Genomic DNA, 18,773 nt, shown 5'->3' on the forward strand with positions numbered 1-18,773 from the left:
TAACAATCTGTACATTCTATATAACTATTGTAAATTTAAATCTTCCCAATTATTTAACCAGGCTAAGCTTTGTATTACCTATGAAAAATTGCATGCTATGTATTCACCTTATTACTTGCGTGTTATTTGAATTTTGAAGCTTTTCTTCCCGGGCCTCCGCTGAAAATGGGCATGTATCCAGTTGGACTTTCCCGGTCAACAGATGTAGAATAAAACATAAAATAATATAAACACACACAGATTAGAGTAAAGAGGTGTGGGGGTGTGGGGTGTGGGGGGGGATAGCGTCACAAAACAAAGTATACGGCTGGGAGATTCTAGTAAACCACCGAGTATTGGTGAAGATTGGTTGTTGGGTATAGGAAATGGTTCAAGGTAAACTGAATATACCAGTTGCATTTATCCATGTTTAAAATGTGTTTGCATTCTGACTAAATTTCAGGAGTAGCGGGACGCAGTTCCACAGCGTAGCTACACTATAAATACAGAGAAGTCACCTATTGGTAATTTGAATGTCCCTATTTCACTTTTAGTCTGACAGGGGGCGCTGTGCTTTATCTTAAGCGAAAGTTTCGTTTCATCATAAACAAAACTTAGTATTGTAGGTGTGCTGTTGGAGAAGTTGTTCTTATTTCTAACCGGTCGGACGCTTATTGGTGTGTTAAATCGCTGATTTTTTCTCCCCTTTTTCTCTACAATCAAGGGAGAGATAATTTATTTTATTTATTTAGATAAAATATAAACATGGCGGCATTACAATCTTTGGAAGACGAAACCGTGTGTGCAGTCTGTTTGTCTTTCTTCACGGATCCGGTTATTACGGAATGTGGGCACAACTTCTGCAAAACATGCATCTTACAGGTTTTAAGAGCGGGGAGTGGAACATGCGGGCGGTGTCCAGAATGCCGATCAGTCGTGGTGGAGGACAGTTTGCGGTCAGACAAAAAGCTGGGCAACATTACCGAAATGTGCAAACAAATTGCCGCGAAAAAAACGAAGCCAACAGTGAGTCATATGTGCAAGCAACACCAGGAAAATCTTAAACTGTTCTGTCGAATGGATAACTGCCCTATTTGTGTTGTCTGCCACGTATCCAGTAAGCACAAAGGCCACGAAGTTATGCCTATAGAAGAAGCTGTAGAACAGTACAAAGTAAGTAAGAAATTTAGTTTCTTAAAGGTAGGCGTAGATACTGCCAAGTATTACGATGTGCATATGAACAAGTACACTTTTTTTTATTGTGTTAACTTTCTTCCACTGTCAAAACATAAACCAGTGGATGAGTAGCAGCAACCTTTGCCGACCGTTTTTCCTGAACTCACACCCTCGGGTGTTGACCTGGACTGTGAGAACTGTTATGTCCATGCTTGCAAAAAAATTAAAATGCAGTGCGGAAACGCTCAAGCGAAGTTAATGAAGTTTAAAACGCATGATTATTACTTAGCGCATAAGCGATACGCGTTTATAAACCTGAAGGTGTGTCTTAACTATCTCTTTGGTGGTGTTAGATACCTTAACTATCTCTTTGGTGGTGTTAGATACCTTAACTATCTCTTTGGTGGTGTTAGATACCTTAACTATCTCTTTGGTGGTGTTAGATACCTTAACTATCTCTTTGGTGGTGTTAGATACCTTAAGTATCTCTTCGGTGTTAGAGTTAACCGACGCAGCCGGTTATTTTATTCCTACTGCTAACAAGGAAGTTTTTTTTTCTTTTTTTCTAGAGTGCTTCTTGATCGCTTAGCGTGCGAAAGAATTCTGAATAAAGCCAAAATTTTTTTTTTGGGGGGGGGGGGGTTCAAAGGCCAGCAACGAGGAACAGATTTTTATACTGCTGGTAAATCTGCATGACTTGTTAATCGTGTCTAATTAGCATGCCACTTCACACCCAGGCCTTACAGAAACAGATGCCTGGTGCCAGAGCCACGGGCTCAAGCTTAATGCCAAAATATGTATATTTATCCCCTTTGGAAAAAAGCATGTACTAATGAATTACCACATTTGGTGACAGTACACTAAACATCGAAAGTGTGATGAGAGACTTAAGGACACAGGTGGACAGTGGCCTCACTCTCGCCACAATAGTCAGGAAATCCTTGTATGTGGCACACCTCATCACTAAGGGCTTTTCATCCAGAAAAAAAGGAGGTAATTGTCCCACTGCACTCATCCCTCATTAGACCTAGAGTATAATGCCCCGTTTGGTATGCACCTCACAAGACATCTGCAACAGCTGGAAAGGCCATAAAAATACCTCAATAAAAGCATCACGGGCCTAAAGCTAATTTTTAACTCCTACTCTTGTTTGGATAACAATATTCCTTGTCTAAGTCCTACCTGTCTGTAATCTGTTATGTCTATATGTGGAGCTTTTCTCCCCGGGCCTCTACTGAAAATGGAAATATATCTAGATAGACTAGCCCGGTTAACAAATGTAAAATAAAATAAATAAATATGCTGACAGTCTAAAAAAACTCCAGCTATACTTGGAGGCAATCTCTGCTTAACATACAAGGCCATGTCAAACCCTGACCTGTTGGACATGCTCCACTTAAAGGAATCCCAATGCCTCAGAGCCACACGCTCCAGGGATCTAAACCTTGTCATCACAATGAACAAAACGTGCTGGAGGGATATGTTCTGCCCATACATGTCAAGCAGAGCGCCTTCTTGGCCCTCTTCAAAAGGAACCTTGATGATTGGGTGGGAGATGGGGATCATGTCAAGTCACTCTGCTAGACAGGGGTCCAGTGAAGTAAATATTGTGGGAAGAAATATCCAGGGAATTGGTATGGCTAGGCTTGTATAGGCCCTAGGGCCGATAGCCTAGCCTTTGAACCCCCTTGTCATGTCAGTGACTTTCGTCACGCCCATTTTATGGGCTGAAATGCTAATGGGGTAATGTAAAACCATGGCTTTGTATTAGAAACAGAACCTTGCGTTTTAGTTAACGCAGATGTTGGCATGTCAGTAATTGACAAGGAGATGCCCGGTGACTGATGTGTATGTGACACAATGCACATGCTCCTGTAAACTGTTGAATATTCACGCACATAGCAGTTTCATCCCTGTAAAGTAGCCTTTTGAGAAAGCCAGTTCTACCGTACTATGGATATAAAATGCAAACTTGAGCAGAAAGTAGTAATTATTTTTTGGTAATCTCCAAGTGTAGTACCTCACAGGTAGTCCTGTGCAGCTTTGGGCGTGGCCTAACAAGGAGATGCCTGGTGACTGACGTGTATGTGACACAATGCACGTGTTCCTGTAACTGTTGAATATTCACACACACAGCAACTTCATCCCCGTAAAGTAGCCTTTATTGAGCAAGCCAGTTCTACCGTACTATGGATATAAAATGCAAACTTAAGCAGAAAGTAATTATTTTTTGGTAATCTCCAAGTGTAATACCTCGCAGGTAGTTCTGCGCAGCTTTGGGCGTGGCATAACTGGCAGGGGAAAAATGAGTTTGAGTGACAGGCATGCTAATTTCCACAGTTCTGGTACTGTCTCTACTCAGTAAATCACTACACAAATGTTCCCAAAACAACTGGAATTACTAATACTCCCAAAACAGTTATACTGCATATAGTACACGAAAGTCCAAAATAATATAAAGTTCCCAAAACACAAGTAATAACTGGCATTAATCGCTAAAGTAATAATGCAGATTTCCACATTCTACATACTGTGCAATCACAAAGTCCAAAACCTACTAGGAATCGGCATATGAAGCCGGCAGTAAGCAAAAATAACACAGTAATTTGAGTACTCAGACTGCATCTTTGTATTAAAGTCTGTGAAAATGTATGTTTTAGTTGTGTGAATAAACGTGTTTTATAACTACATAGTTGTATGCTTTGAATATTCATACCTATGCAAATATTCATGCGGGTGTGGGGTGCGTGTGGCTGGAGGCGTGTTCGGGGCGGGATTTGCTGCTACGCATCCTGTGAGGTACTACACTTGGTGATTACCTATTTTTTCCTCTCTGCTTTTGCAAGGAGGAGGGGCGCTTGTGGGGGCACTGTGCACCCCCCCCCCCAAGACTTCACTATGCCATATTTGATATACCACTACATTGAGGAAGAGGGTACGGCGATATTGAAGTGTATTAACCCACCAGTTAGTTTGTGCAGGAATGGACATGGCTTGTTTGACAAGGCAGCGGACAGTGTTTCAATATGTAAATACACCATGATTGACACGGAATCTATGCACGCAACTCCATCCTAGTCGAAATTATTACTTTCTCCTTTTTCAGGGTGGCAAGCCCCCCCTGCACCCCTCACTGAAAAAGTGTTGTGCAATGGTGCTGGTACTGCAAACAATTTCAGTTAATAACAGTTTTGTGGTGTGAACTCTGCCCGATTAACTGACTGAAATGTGATGTTCAACAGGAATTTTAGTTTTATGCCCCTAGTAAAACATTTCTTTTTTCGTAGTGAATGTCTACAATAAAACATTGTGTTGCTTTCGGCACAGATGCTGAATATTAATTACATTGCAATGTGTCAGGCGGGGTTTGCTACTGCGCATCTGGTGGGTAAATACACTTCAGTATCACCGAGGGTACATTTAGTGAGGGCAGATTTAGTGGTTTAAGTGTTGCCATTAAGGGAATTCTTAATTGTTGATGGACACACTGACCTACGAAGTGTGTATTTTTCATTCGCCATTTCTCATTCCCAGTTCCTGCATCCATCAGTCGCTGTATTTCAAATAAAACACCATTCCTGTGCTGTCGTGTAGATGAACGCAGTCATCAACATTAATTTCGCTACAGGAATGAATATTCAGCAGCCCACTAGGAATTGGCCTGAAGGCGTGGTTAGGACGGGATTTCTTATTGTGCATTCTGCGAGGTACTGTTCTAATACTAAACATGCTTGTGCCTAGTTTTTTTTTTTTTTTTGTTTTTTTTTTTCTGTTTTTAAAGGTTGCTATTAACAGTAATCTAAAAGTGTAGTACCTCGCAGGATGCGCAGTAGCAAATCCCGCCCCAAACATGCCTTCAGGCCGAACTAGGCAGCAAGCCGCATAAATATTCATTTGCGGATGGTAGGGGGTGTCATTAATTTTGAGTACCTATAGAAACACAAGAAGCTATGCTTATAAAGTTAAGACAATTATTACAGACTTGCAGAACTTGCGTAACTCCAACAGCACTCTTGAATTAAGAAATTCATCAATCATTTTTTTGTCTGTATTTTGATTTAATATTTCTCTAATCTGTACAACTTTATTTATTCTTGTGTGATATAGCTGTATATCTCTTGGCGTTGACCTCAGTTGTAGTGAAATCCTTTGTCTGGAGCCATTGTCTGTTTTTCTTAGTGGCAGAAAGTTTACAGAACTGGTTTTACCCGGCCAAAGCATTCCTGCATCTGTATTGTTTGGATAATTGGTTTGGTTTCTGTTTGGTGTTTTAAATCAGATGTACCTGTTGCTCAGGCTGCTGCAGAGAGACTGGCCTACTGCCAGCTGTGATATTGAGAAAAGATAGAGTTTCTAATTTTTTGTCTGCATTTTGATTTAATATCTCCGTAATCTGCACAACTGTTTTCCCCACCCACCCAGTTGTTTTGGTCTTTTTTTCCCCACCCACCCAGTTGTTTTGGTCTTTTTGTCTTGGTGGCTTTGAGTTGCCTGCTTCTGGTATTAAGTCGATACTGGACACTCCAACCCAGTCACATTACATCAGCTCGTTCTACTGTTAATAGCGATAACCTACAAAGGCCCACCCCTTTAACTTCTGCATATCGAATTACCTCATTATCTTCTGCCTTTTTTGTGTAGAAAGGAAAAAGTTTCCTACATTTCCTGGAACTGGTGTAGCCCAGATACGGACTTGCCGTATCTTGGACTTTTTGTATCCTAGTGGTGCTCTTCAATTTTTTCCCTCAGATCTGCTAGTTTGCTGCTCTCCTGCACTTTTATTAGTCTAGCACTTTCTCAGTGCCAGAAAGTCTGCTCTTCAAACTTTCCCTTAGAATTAGCTGGTTTGTCAGTAGTAGCACTAAAATCTGAATCCCTGTGACTATCACTTGCTATAAAACCTGCTGGAAAGCATTAGGAAGCCTTAAACTGATAAGCACTCGGCTCTCCTTGTTAATAAGGAGAAATTAATCGTAGGCTCTACAGCCTATAATTGCAAAGTACCTTGCCAAGGTAAGGGAAAACAGCTCTTTTACTAAGAGGCACTGAACAAGGCATGTCCAATGGTCAGCTTCCGGTGATTTCTCCTGTCCACCTGGTGAATCTGGGCATACTGGGGCAATGCAGCAATTGCCTCATGTTCACGGACAACACTCTCCTCCTAACACTACAACCTGCGAGAGATGCACTTGCATAGCCAAACTGGAAGCAAAGCATTCTCCACCCAAGATTGTGCTAGACAGTCAAGAGGAGAAGGTTAATACCTGCGCTACACCTCAAGCAACACCTAACCCTTCAAAACTCATGCCTCCAACATCCACACGTAGTGACACTAAACCCACTTATGTGAAGGCCCTTAACATTAACCTGCCCAAGCAACAAGGACCTCTGAAGCTGAAACGCAAACAAAACACCAATCGCAACCAAATTCTCCACCCAAGATTGTGCTAGACAGTCAAGAGGAGAAGGTTAATACCTGCGCTACACCTCAAGCAACACCTAACCCTTCAAAACTCATGCCTCCAACATCCACACGTAGTAACACTAAACCCACTTATGTGGAGGCCCTTAACATTAACCTGCCCAAGCAACAAGGACCTCTGAAGCTGAAACGCAAACAAAACACCAATCTCAACCAAAGTGCCACACAGCTCACAACACTAGTGTGCCACCCAACAAGCCCCTAAGGCTAGACAACGTGCCCAACACTTAAGTCATAGGTGACTCTAGTCAGGCACACCGATGTCCCATTCACCAGGCTGAAAATTGCAGTCAGCTGCATGTCGGGTGCCAGGATCTGCCACATCACGGATGCACTTCACTCCACAACAAGTACAAATATGACTCTGTTATTGTCCATGTTCGAGTGAATGAATGAGACATACCTCCCTGGACTGCATGAAAAGAGACTTGGAAGAGCTCTCAGATCATGTGTCCCAGGCAGGTATGACCCTAGCCCTGAGTAGCATCCTGCCTTCCCCCAGAATGATACCACAGTACAAGGACAAAATGATTGACTTCAACAATTGTCTAAGTTTCTGGAGCCCTTCAAAGGGTATCCAGTATCTGCTTGCCTGGGATGACATGATCGACAGACCAAATTGCTTTGCCAGAGGTGGTCTGAACCTGTCACCCCTCGGGTTCAGGTTACTGGCTAAGGCTCTTGCCACCCCTATAGTGCCTTTTTTGGGCAAGGCTCAAAGGACAAAACCACCACCGTGCAGATATAAGCATGCAAAATCTAAAGGTAATGCTACTCAATGCTAGAAGTCTAAACATCCAAAATGCACTCTCTCGAGGCACTTCTAAAAATTGAGAACATCGATATCTGTGCAGTAACTAAGACCTGGTTCAAGGAGAGCACCCCTGCAATATCAGGCTACAACTCTTACCACACTTTTTGACCGCCAAACCAGGACCGAAACACTAAAGGCAGAGGAGTGTCCATATTCACCAAGGATATTCACACCTCCAGGCTAGCTGCCCAACACAGTGCATCTGAAATTCTACAGGTGCAACTAACATTAGGTAAGACTGCAATCCAAATTGTAGCTTGCTACAGATCCTCCACAATGCCCCAAGATTCTCACTGCACCTTTCTAAACATACTGGAAAATATTAAGATACAACCAAATACCCTAATACTGGGTGATTTCAAATACCCTGCCATTAATTGGGGAAACTATTCTGGCACCAAGACCTTAGCCCAATGGTTCTTGGAATTCATAAATTCCAATGCCCTGGATCAACTAATCCATAGTCCCACCAGGGGCTCAAATGTCCTAGACCTGATCAATACCAACATGGGAGATCGATGCTCCACGCCAGTGGTAACCCCCTCGTTTGTCAGGTCTGGCCATAAAGCTAATCATCCTTGACATCCACATCCCACCCTCTAGTAGGGAAACCTCCATAAAAAAAAAAACTTCTCCAAAGCTAACTTCATGCTACTAAAGTCAGAAGTGGCAAACTTCATGACACCCATGCTGACGGGAACTGAAAGTTCGACTCCCGAATCCTACACTAAGGCACTGTATGAGCACATCCACTCATGCATGAATTGTGCCTTTCCAAATAGAACCAAAAAAAAGCCAATCTGGTGGTCCTCTGCCATAAACAAAACTATACAACAGAAGGAAGAAACTGTTGTAGAAAAGAGGAAAATCCCAGGATGCAGAATACTCCCTTACCAGCCTCAGTAAGAAGCTGAGAGCCCTCATAAAATTCTCCAAAGCTAGTTACGAAAATAAAATTGCCAAAGATTCCAAGGACAACCACAAGGCAATGCTCAGATCTGTTCTCTGCTACAACAGAATGGCATTAAATATACTTATCCCAATGATATTAACAATATCCTGGCAGATCGATTCAGTGCCACCCTCAACCCCCTCTCACCCCCTAAAGGGTCCAGCTCAATAGCAAAAGATTGCAAAATTCTGGTAATCATGAGTAAAAACACACACCGATCAAAGCTAAGACTACAGCATCCATGGGACCAGATGACATCCTTGGCTGTGTATTACTTGAACTACAAAATGAACTGGCTCTTCACCCAAGTGTCATGTTTAATCATAGCCTCACCTCAGGCTTCATACCCAATGAGTGGCGCACAGCCACAGTTATCCCACGCCACAAGGGGGGATCCACCTTGGATCCCGGTCCCTTCTGTCTGACGAGCCTGATCTGCAAAGCTGTGGAACACATTATCATGGAACATGTAAACAGACATTGGCAACCTTCAAACACTGGAACCCCCCCCCCCCAGTTTGTTTTTGTAAAAGGCCGATCTTGTCCCCTCAACCTGATTGATTTCTTCAAATCAGTATCCAGAGCCTTGGATGAGGGCAAGGTGGTCCACACAGCCTATCTGGACCACGCCAAGGCCTTCAACACTATCCCCCACTCTGGAATCGGATAAACTTACTAAGCTGGGTATTAATCCCTACGTTACTCGATGGGTTGTAAACTGGCTTAATGACAGAACCCACACTGTAAAAGTAGCCGACTCAAAATCCATCTCCAGACAAGTGTAGTACCTCAGGGTTCAGTCCTGGTATCGCTCTTGTTTGGTATCTACTTCTCTGAAGTACAGGCCAGCACTAAGACTGGCTAACAGAAGTTCGCAGATGAGTTTGCAGATGACTGCAAACTGGGAGCCATTATTGAATCCCCAAATGATGTGGATATTCTACAAAAGGGCCTTAGAGAAACAGATGCTTGGCGCCAGAGCTATGGGCTCAAGCTCACTACCAAGAAATGTATAGTTATCCCCTTTGGGGGAAAAAAAAAACATGTACCCATGAATTACCACAAAAGTGGCAGTACACTAAACACCGAAAGTGTGATAAGGGACTTAGGGACACAAGTGGATAGCGGTCTCCCTTCGATAACCACATCGCCACAACAGTCTGGAAATCCTATGTGGCACACCTCTTGCAACCACACCCACAGACTCAAAAAAGCATGTTTATTTCATCATGGTTTGGCGTTTCCTACAAACACCACTCTGGGACTATTTAGAGCTTTTTAGATATTTTTATACACAATTTCTGACTCTTGACCACATGGGGTCTGGCCTCTTGAAATAAATCTGTTTAATCTGTATCCCAGTTTTATTTTTGTCTGAGGAAGGAGAGATACGAATCCCTCCGAAAGTACTTGTTTATAATAAAAGTTCTAACGTTACACTTCTGAACAACTGTTGCTTTATCTTAAATCAACATTGAACTTGGTCAGTGAGTGAATTGCAGCTGTATCGTATGCTTGCTGGAGACGTTATCCCTTGGCTTTTTTGTTTTCATCAGTTTGTGTGGTTTTTTGGACTTGCTGTATCCCAGAATGCATGGTTTGTCTTCAAAAATTGCATCAGATCTGCCACGTTTTCCCTAAAGCTCCTGTCACGTGCACTGATTTTACAGGCATTCACTGTTGTGTTATAGTCACCTACTTTTGATTAAAATTTTATCCTTTTTCAATGACTACTTCAAACACAAACGGTGCAAATGCTACAGAACTGAAAAGTGCATTTTATTGCTCTTTCTTCTTAGAAATGCTAAATTGATTTCTTTTGTGAAGGCTGAAATCTAGTTCTTCAAGGTATCTTTCCCCCTTCGCACCTACCTTCCCTAGCTGTCAAAAAGCTAAGGGCGATTTGACCCATTATCTGCATGTGATTGACAGCTCACAGCAGGCGACCAGACTAATGTCAGCCTTTCCTTCCTTACAGTGGGAGACTTTTTTTTTTTTTTTTTTTTTTTTTTTGCACTCCTGTCAAATTAGAACCAAGCTCCATAGCAGTGGGAATAATCACTGTTTTGTAAAGCATCAAACTCTCACTTATTTTTCCTTCCTGTTTTGTTAAATAGCTAACAAAACACGAAATATTTCAGACTTGCATGACAGCACCCACATGCTTTTTTTTAGGTGGTAATTTAAGAAAATTACAGTATTGCATACTACTTGTAATCTGTAGTGTTGATTTAATTGTGACAGACATCTGCTTCTTATGTAAAACCATGCAATTAATGTCTACGCATGGTCATTGCAAATTTATGCTCTTTTTTGCAGCTGTTACTGTGCTTCTGCCTGTACTCTTGTCACGTATCAGTAGGGCTCTTCAGAAAAGTGAGATTGTAGTTTGACATTTTTGCTAGGTTGAGTGGGCTGGGCAAGGCAGCTCTGACATTACAATGTGGGAGGTCTACTGCTCTTCTATACAGCATGCAAATCGGGCAGGGATTACATCACTTTGGGGGAGGAAACATCCCGGTAGCTAGAGCAAGAGCTCTGGCAGATGTGACATTGTCATTTCAGAGCCAGCTAGAGGTTTTTCAACTTGGTTTTCAAAGTGAAAGTAAGACGGTATGGAAAGATAGGAAGCCTGACAAGGAAAACAGTTGAGTGGATTAGTTTTTAAAGCTGCATGGGTGACTTTTCGAGGCTGTATCAATGAACATGGACTAAAACAGAGAGCAGGTTGAGCAATCTGCTTTAATATCCCGTTGTTGTACTTTAGAGAAACCTGTTGTACTCCTTTAATGTATTCTCAACTTCACAGCCCTTTTCCTCCCTATTTACATTGTCCTCTGTAAAGCAACAACAATAAAGCATTTACAATTTTTATAATTCTCCTTACGTCTAACAGAAGCCTACCTTCTCATACTGTGATGGTTTCACTTACAAAATGATTCTCTCACGTTTGAATAAAGCTTGCAGGAGTCACCCATTTTTTTTTTTAATCAGTCCCCTCCCCCAAAGTGACATCACTACAGCAGTCATCTGATTCTAACTAAAATAATAAGACCCACCCATTCTGTGATGTCATGGCTCCCTTGTCCTTCCCCCAGCCTGAGTGCAGTTCATTTTATTCAGTAGTTGTGTAGTAACACCGATGTTTGGAAACACAGAAATTTGGTATGCATATTTGTACATTCTGCATGGCAAATGATACTTAGGGGGTGTATCGCTTGCATACTTTTCTGTTGTATTTGCACCACATACTGCCCGTGTGCAGTACGGGAATAGAAAGATTAAAACATTACCCTGGTATCAGAGGTGGCAGTGCAACATATTTATAGTGGCTTAACATGAGAGTAGCTCTAAGCAAGCACCATGTGAAACCTGAACAAGCACCTAGAATTATTCAGTACAGCTTCCACACCTTAAGTCTGAAAATGAATTCACATACTCACATGAACAGGAGTAGCTGTATATTGATGGCTAAATGTGTATGGGCATGTTGGGTGGTTAGTACACTGCAAAACTGGTATGTAATGGTGGAGATATTTGGAAGGCATGATCAAACACACCAGTATATTAAAGCCATAGCACCAATTGAACTGGAGGCTGGCAAATAGATTTAGTAAGGGATTTTGTCCATGCACAGATATTTCAACAGTGATTCTTTGCAGTGGCATCCATTATCTGATTCAAGGTAAGTTAACCTTGATGTCCTTTATTTTAAAAAAAAATCAATAAAAAAATTACTTTGTTATAAGTGACTTCTGGACACAAGGAAGGGGAAAATATAGCAATGTGGTTTGTATGTATAAAGACAAATCCAGGGACACTGCAAAAGGTTTTTTTTTTTTTTTTTTTTTTTTGCAAACCAACCAGTGGAGTAAAAACATATGAAGGCAAAAGTACAGTTTTGTACCTGCCATAAATGTAGATGTTCGAGGATCTCCATTGCTGCAGTCCTGACCTATGGGTACTCGCTGTCCACCATCGGCCCGAATACCAAAGGGCTAGAACCGGCGTTGGTCATCGGCGCTCAAGACTGACGTAAGTACATGTCAGTACAAATGCGCATGACCGACGCCATAACCGCAGTCTTTCTTGCCTCAGACGTCAGAATGCAAAAAACACCACCCAAAACCCCACTCTAAAAAGAAAAAGGGGGAAGGAGGGAGGGAAAATTGGACTGCAGCAATGGAGTTCCTCGAACATCTACATTTATGGTAGGTACAAAACTGTACTATGTTCTTCGTCTCCCATTGCTGCAGTCCTGACATATGGGTAGAATCCCAGAGCAACGGAAAAAAGGGAGGCTGGTCAACTAAATAGCATTGGGAGCTGCAGACATGCCCTGTAAGACTGCAGTGGCAAACCCAGCCCTAGACCTAGAATAAAGAGGTAAATGATAATGCTTTGTAAAGGTATGTACAGAACTCCAAGTAGCTGCCTTCCAGAATGTCTTTAGTAGCTACCCCTCTCAAAAAAGCAGTAGATGTGGCCGTAGCCCTAGTAGAATGAGGCCTGATCCCAACTGGAACCTCCTTTCCATGATGAGAGTAACAAAAAGCAATACAATGGCCAATCCACTTCGAAATAGTTTGTTTCGAGAGAGCTTTCCCTCTTGAAGTCACAGCAAATGAAACAAATAATTGTTGAGATCCTCTGAACTCTTTGGTTCTGAACAAATAATACCTTAACTGCCTATGTACATCCAAAGAATGCAAAACTTTTTCCCCTTCATTTTGGGGGTTAGCATAAAAAGTAGGCAAATGTATAGATTGGTTCAATGCCACATTAGAAATCACCTTAGGCAGAAAAGTAGGATTAGTACGCAAGGAAACTCTGTCCTGGTGAAAAATCAGAAAAGGTTCCACTGCCATGAGGGCCTGTAATTCAGATACCCTTCTAGCAGAAGTAACAGCCAATAAAAAAGCAGTCTTCCAAGACAACAACATCAATTCAGCCGTAGCTGCCGGTTCAAAAGGAGGCAGAGTCAGTTTTTCCAAAACAAAATTAAGATCCCAGGTAGGAGTAGGAGCCTTCCGTGGGGGTCTTATATTCTTTGCCCCTCTAAGAAATTGTTTAAGCAATGGATGTGAAAATAAAGGAGGGTCACAATCATAGTGAGCAGAAATAGCAGCAGCACGCACTTTTACAGAAGAGAAGGACAAACCCTTGTCCAATAAAATAGTCAAATATTGCAATGTACAACTCAAATTAAGCAATGTGACATCCAAGCCTTTAGCTGAACTCCAAAGAAAAAATCTCTTCCATTTATCAGCATAAACTTTTCGAGTACTAGGACGCCTGGCTTCCAAAATAACATCCAAAACTTGTTGAGGGAGCTGAAGGCCCTCATTTTCTAAAACAGAATGCGCCAGGCTGTCAGGTGTAGGGATTGCACCCTGACATTGAGAAAATGATTGTTTTCCTGAGACAATAAGTGAGGAATCCGTGGCAACGGCCAAGGTGTTCCCTGAATTAGGCTCCTCAACAGAGGGTACCAATGCTGACGAGGCCAATCCGGTGCTATAAGGATCATGCAAGGTTTGTCCCTCTTGACTTTTAACAGCACCCTTGGAAGAAGAGGCAAAGGAGGAAAAGCATACACGTGAAGGTTGCTCCAACTGAAGGATAGTGCATCTATTTTCCAGGCTTTTGGATGAAACAGTCTTGTGCAAAACAGTGGCAGTTGGAAATTCAGAGGAGAAGCGAACAGATCTATGTCTGGAGTTCCCCAAGCCCTGGTCAACTGAAGAAATACCTGAGGGTCCAATTTCCACTCGTGAGGATCCACAATCTGTCTGCTCAGAACATCCGCTAAAGAATTTTGTGCTCCTGGCAGAAACGGTGCTCGAAGAGTGATGTGCAGATTCAAAGCAGTTTCCCATAACAGCATTGCTTGTCTGCAAAGAGGGTAAGAATGAGTTCCCCCCTGCTTGTTGATGTACCACATGACAGTTGGGTTGTCTGTTCGAATCAACACCAGTCCTGGTTGAAGTAGGCTCTTGAATCCTTCCAAAGCAAATTGAACTGCCAGCATCTCTTTCATGTTGATATGCAAGTGAAGTAGCTCTGGGGGCCAAAGGTCTTGAATCCATTTTCCTCTGAAATGAGCTTTCCAGGCTGACTCCGAGGTGTCTGTCGTTAATATCTGACTTGCCTCTGGTTGGGTCACAGAGAGCCCCTTGTTTAGGTGACATTCCTGAGCCCACCATAGAAATTCTTTCTGAATGCAAGGTAGAATCCGAATGACAGTGTCCAAATCGTGGCTGTGAGTCCAAACGCTTTTGAGATACCATTGTAACTTCCTCATATGCAGTTTGGCATTGGGAAGTACTAGAATGCAAGATGCCATGAACCCCAAGGCTTGCAGGACTGTCCGTGCAGTCAGCCTGGACATTACTGAGAGCTGTTGGAAGTATAGGTGAAGATTTCTTTGTTTGTCCGGGGTAAGAAATGCCATCTGAGCAGCTGTATTCAGTCTCACACCCAGAAAACACATCTCTTGTGAGGGTACTAGACTGGACTTTATTTCGTTAACAGAATACCCTAGGCATCTGAAAACTGTCATTACAAACTGCAGATGTCGAAGAAGTTCGTGCTTGCCTTGAGCCAGAATCAAACAGTCGTCCAGATAAGGATAAATTTGAATTCCTTTTAACCTGAGAAAAGCTATTACTGGAGCCAGGACTTTTGTGAATACCCTGGGCGCAGTAGACAAGCCAAAGGGCAATGCAGAGAACTGATAATGCAAATTCCCATTCCGAAATCTCAGGAATTTCCTGCAACTGGGCCTGATAGGAATGTGAAGATAGGCCTCTTTGAGATCCAGAGTCACCATCCAGTGATCTTTGCCCAGCATAGGTAACAGCTGCTGCAGTGTTAACATCTTGAATTTTGGAATTTCCAGAAAGGTGTTTAGAATGGACAAATCCAGAATAGGTCTCCAAGTATTTCCTTTCTTTGGCACTAAGAAAAGACGGGAATAAAACCCTGTGCCTCTTTCTGCAGAAGGTACTTCCTGTATTGCTCCCAACTGAAGCAGAGAAGAAATTTGTGCCTGTGCTTCCAGTCTTTGCTGATGAGGCACATCCGGCATACCTTTGAAAGGAGGGAATGTGTGAAAATAAAATCGGTAGCCTCTATTTATTATGTCCAATACCCATTTGTCTTGGGTAATCAAATGCCAATTTCTTTTGAAAAGTCCCAGTTTTCCTCCTAGAGGAGCTGCCAGCAAGGCAGAGTCCGGCAGCTGAAGACACAGGTCATTGGGACTGTTTCCGAAAGGACTGACCCCTGCCCTCCCCAGCAGAAGGGGTAGAAGAACTCAAAGTCCTAGAAGTAACAGGGCCCTGAGAGGAAGCCCTACCTCTACCTCGCCTCGACCTGCCCCTAGATTGATAATCCGAAGAGGGGAAAGACCATCCCTTAGCAGGCCAATTCCTGCTAAACTTAGGGGGCTGAACCTGTAAAAAGTCCTTAACTGTCTGCATAGACTTAGCCTTGTCCTCCAGAGGGCCAAAAAGAACATCAGATTGCAGAGGAGCATCCATAATTCGAGCCTTAACATGCTCTGACAAGGTCTGATCTTTAAGCCAAGCATGCCTGCGAACAACTGAACTAGTAGCAGCCACCCTGGAAGAAGCCTGTAAAGCATCAAAACCACACTGCAAGGAATGCTTACCAACCTGGTCTGAAGCATGCACAAAATCCTGAAGCTCCTTACATTCAATACCTTTGGCTAAAGCATCAACTTTACATTTCAATTGGCCCAGCAAATAATTTTGATACCTGAGCATATGAAACTGACAATTTAAAGCTCTCATAGCCAAAGTAGAAGAGGTATACAGTTTTTTACCCCACCTATCCAGGGCCCTAGCATCCTTGTCCAGAGGAACTGGATTATTAACCACAGAAGCCCTAACACCTTTGGGACCTTGAGCAATAGTTTCTGGATCAGCCCTAGGACTTTTATACAAGTACTTGTGAGCTTCCGGAACCCTGTAGTATCTATCTGGTTTAACCGGGGCAGGAGGCAGAGAATCTGGGTTAAGGGCAGCCTCAGAAAATACATCCTGAACAACATCCAGTACAGGGGGAATAGCCAAGGGCCTATGCTGAGGCAAAAACAAGAATTCTCTAAGCCTTTTCCGAGAATCCGAATAATCCTGGCCTTCCCATTTGAAATGTTCCCTCATGGAATGCAAAGTCTCAGAGAAAGAAAAATCTTCTGGAGGGGACGCAGAGGGAGTAGTGTCCTCAGCCTCCGAATCAGAATAGGGAGGGAAATCCTGAAGGTCTTCCACAGAGGAATCTGACTCATTGGAAGACTGAACCAAACCCTCCAACTCTGTGTCTACCCTGGGCCTCTTCTCAGGGGGGGGCATAGAACCCCTAATTAAAGTAATCAAATCTTCAGTCATCTTTAACATGTGCTTCCTAGGAGCTGGACCCTGGGGATTAGCACCAGCAGGGGCAGACTTAGACTTAGAATGGGCTTTGCCTTGAGAAGGAGGAGGCCTAACCACCCTATGAGGGGAGGGAACCACTGACAACAGAGAAGCACCCTCAGCCTGGCCTAACACAGGAGAAGCCACTTCCTGTAGTAACAAAGGCTCCCCTTCTGACTCTGGTAAACTGTCAGAAGGAGCCGCTGAAGCAGTCAGTGGTTCTACAGAACCGACGTCAGGAGTGGACGCCTCATCCTGTTTGGACCGCAAAGACTTTTCTTTGCGTTTCTTAGAAGAACCAGTTGTCGGAGAATCCGGCATGTTATAATTACAACGTTTACCAAACACCAGCCTAGCACAGTCCAACCGACGTTTAATAGTACGCTTGTTAAAAGTAGCACAAAAGCGACACCCAACTACGTCGTGCTCAGGCCCTAAACAAGGAATGCAGAGTGAATGGTAATCCCTATGAGGAATCTGTTTCCCACAAGAAATACAGTTATTAACTTTTTCTGACATCCGTCAATACTGAGGCAAGAAAAAGACAAAAATGTCCCCAACGGGGTACTTAGCCCAACTTGGTCTCCGGTCTGAAACTCGAAAACAGACAATTCCAGAACGCCGAACGGCACTTGCAAATTCTGCTTCTGCTTAGGACCATGCGGCAAGAAAGACTGAGGTTATGGCGTCGGTCATGCGCATTTGTACTGACATGTACTTGTCAGTCTCGAGCGCCGATGACCGACGCCGGTTCTAGCCCTTTGGTATTCGGGCCGATGGTGGACAGCGGAGTACCCATATGTCAGGACTGCAGCAATGGGAGACGAAGAACATCACTGCATACCAACACACTTTGCACATGTAAATCTCATTTTTTTAACAAGGTGGAAGCATGAAGTGATACCTTAACACTTAAATTAATAAAGATCTAAACTGGTTAATAGTATAAATGTTTTATTCTTTAGCTCCTTGGTGCAAGACCTTACTGGATGTGATTGCAGTCAAGTAAGGCCATGGCTATAGTGCAGCAAAAAATGTCCCCCTCTACCAGGAAATGCTAGAGCAAAGATTAAATTACATGAGTCAAGCACCCTGCTGAGATCAGGGAAGCAAGTGTTATAGGGGAGGGGAGAAGAGAAGTAAATGGACTGGAATTAATTGTCTCACAAATTAGTGCCATTTAAACTAAATTAGAAAAAAAGGCAGCAGTAGACAACACTTTGAGTGTGTTCTGTGGCATTTGCACTGTTTCTGTTTTAAGTAGTCATCCAGCAGCAGGGAATGTTACTGACACTGTTCCATTTTGCTCAGTACTTTGTACGCATGCAACATCTATGAAATGACAGGAACTTTACGCAAACTGAGGCCTGCATGATGTAACATTTTTGAGCCACACAATGATTTCTGGGATACTGGATGGCAACCTGATTTAGTCAAACCACGTCAATATGCCAGCCTCCAGGTGGTCAGTCTGGAATTACATATAAAAATATTTAAAATCCTGTAAATAATCTCAGAGTGCTGTTATTAAAGTGTAGGAAACATCATGCCATGATGTTTTAAACGTGTTTTTTGAGTCTGTGGGTGCGGTACTCCTTTAAGGGCTTTTCATCGAGAAAAAAGTCAATTGTCCCACTGTATTCATCCCTCATTAGACCCATTATAGAGTGCACCCGCCCCATTAGGTATGTACCTCACAAGACATCTGCAACAACTGGAAAGGCCACAGAATTACCTCACTAAAAGAATCACAAGTCTAAAGCAGATGTCCTATGCTAACAGTCTAGGGGGGAAAAAAAAAACTCTAGCTATACTCGTCGCATATTGCCTGCTCAAAGGCGATCTCTGCTTAACATACAAGGCCATGTCCAACCCAGAGCTGTTGGACATGCTACACTTAATGAAATCCCAATCCCTCAGAGCCACATG

General features: G+C 42.9%; 1 protein-coding gene across 1 annotated transcript in view; it reads left to right on the top strand.

Annotated features, from left to right (window-relative positions):
- Positions 1 to 525: 525 nt before the first annotated feature.
- The window catches only part of LOC122805432 (E3 ubiquitin-protein ligase TRIM39-like), a 331,955-nt gene continuing 313,707 nt past the window's right edge, over positions 526 to 18,773 (top strand). The window contains exon 1 of the mRNA XM_044075575.1: positions 526 to 1,152. Within this exon, the coding sequence (XP_043931510.1) occupies positions 745 to 1,152 (408 nt within the window). The 5' untranslated portion in view covers positions 526 to 744. The remainder of the gene's footprint in view (positions 1,153 to 18,773) is intronic.

Source organism: Protopterus annectens, chromosome 1.part1, assembly GCF_019279795.1.
Source record: "Protopterus annectens isolate FY-2018-M chromosome 1.part1, PAN1.0, whole genome shotgun sequence".
Lineage (NCBI taxonomy): Eukaryota > Metazoa > Chordata > Ceratodontiformes > Protopteridae > Protopterus > Protopterus annectens.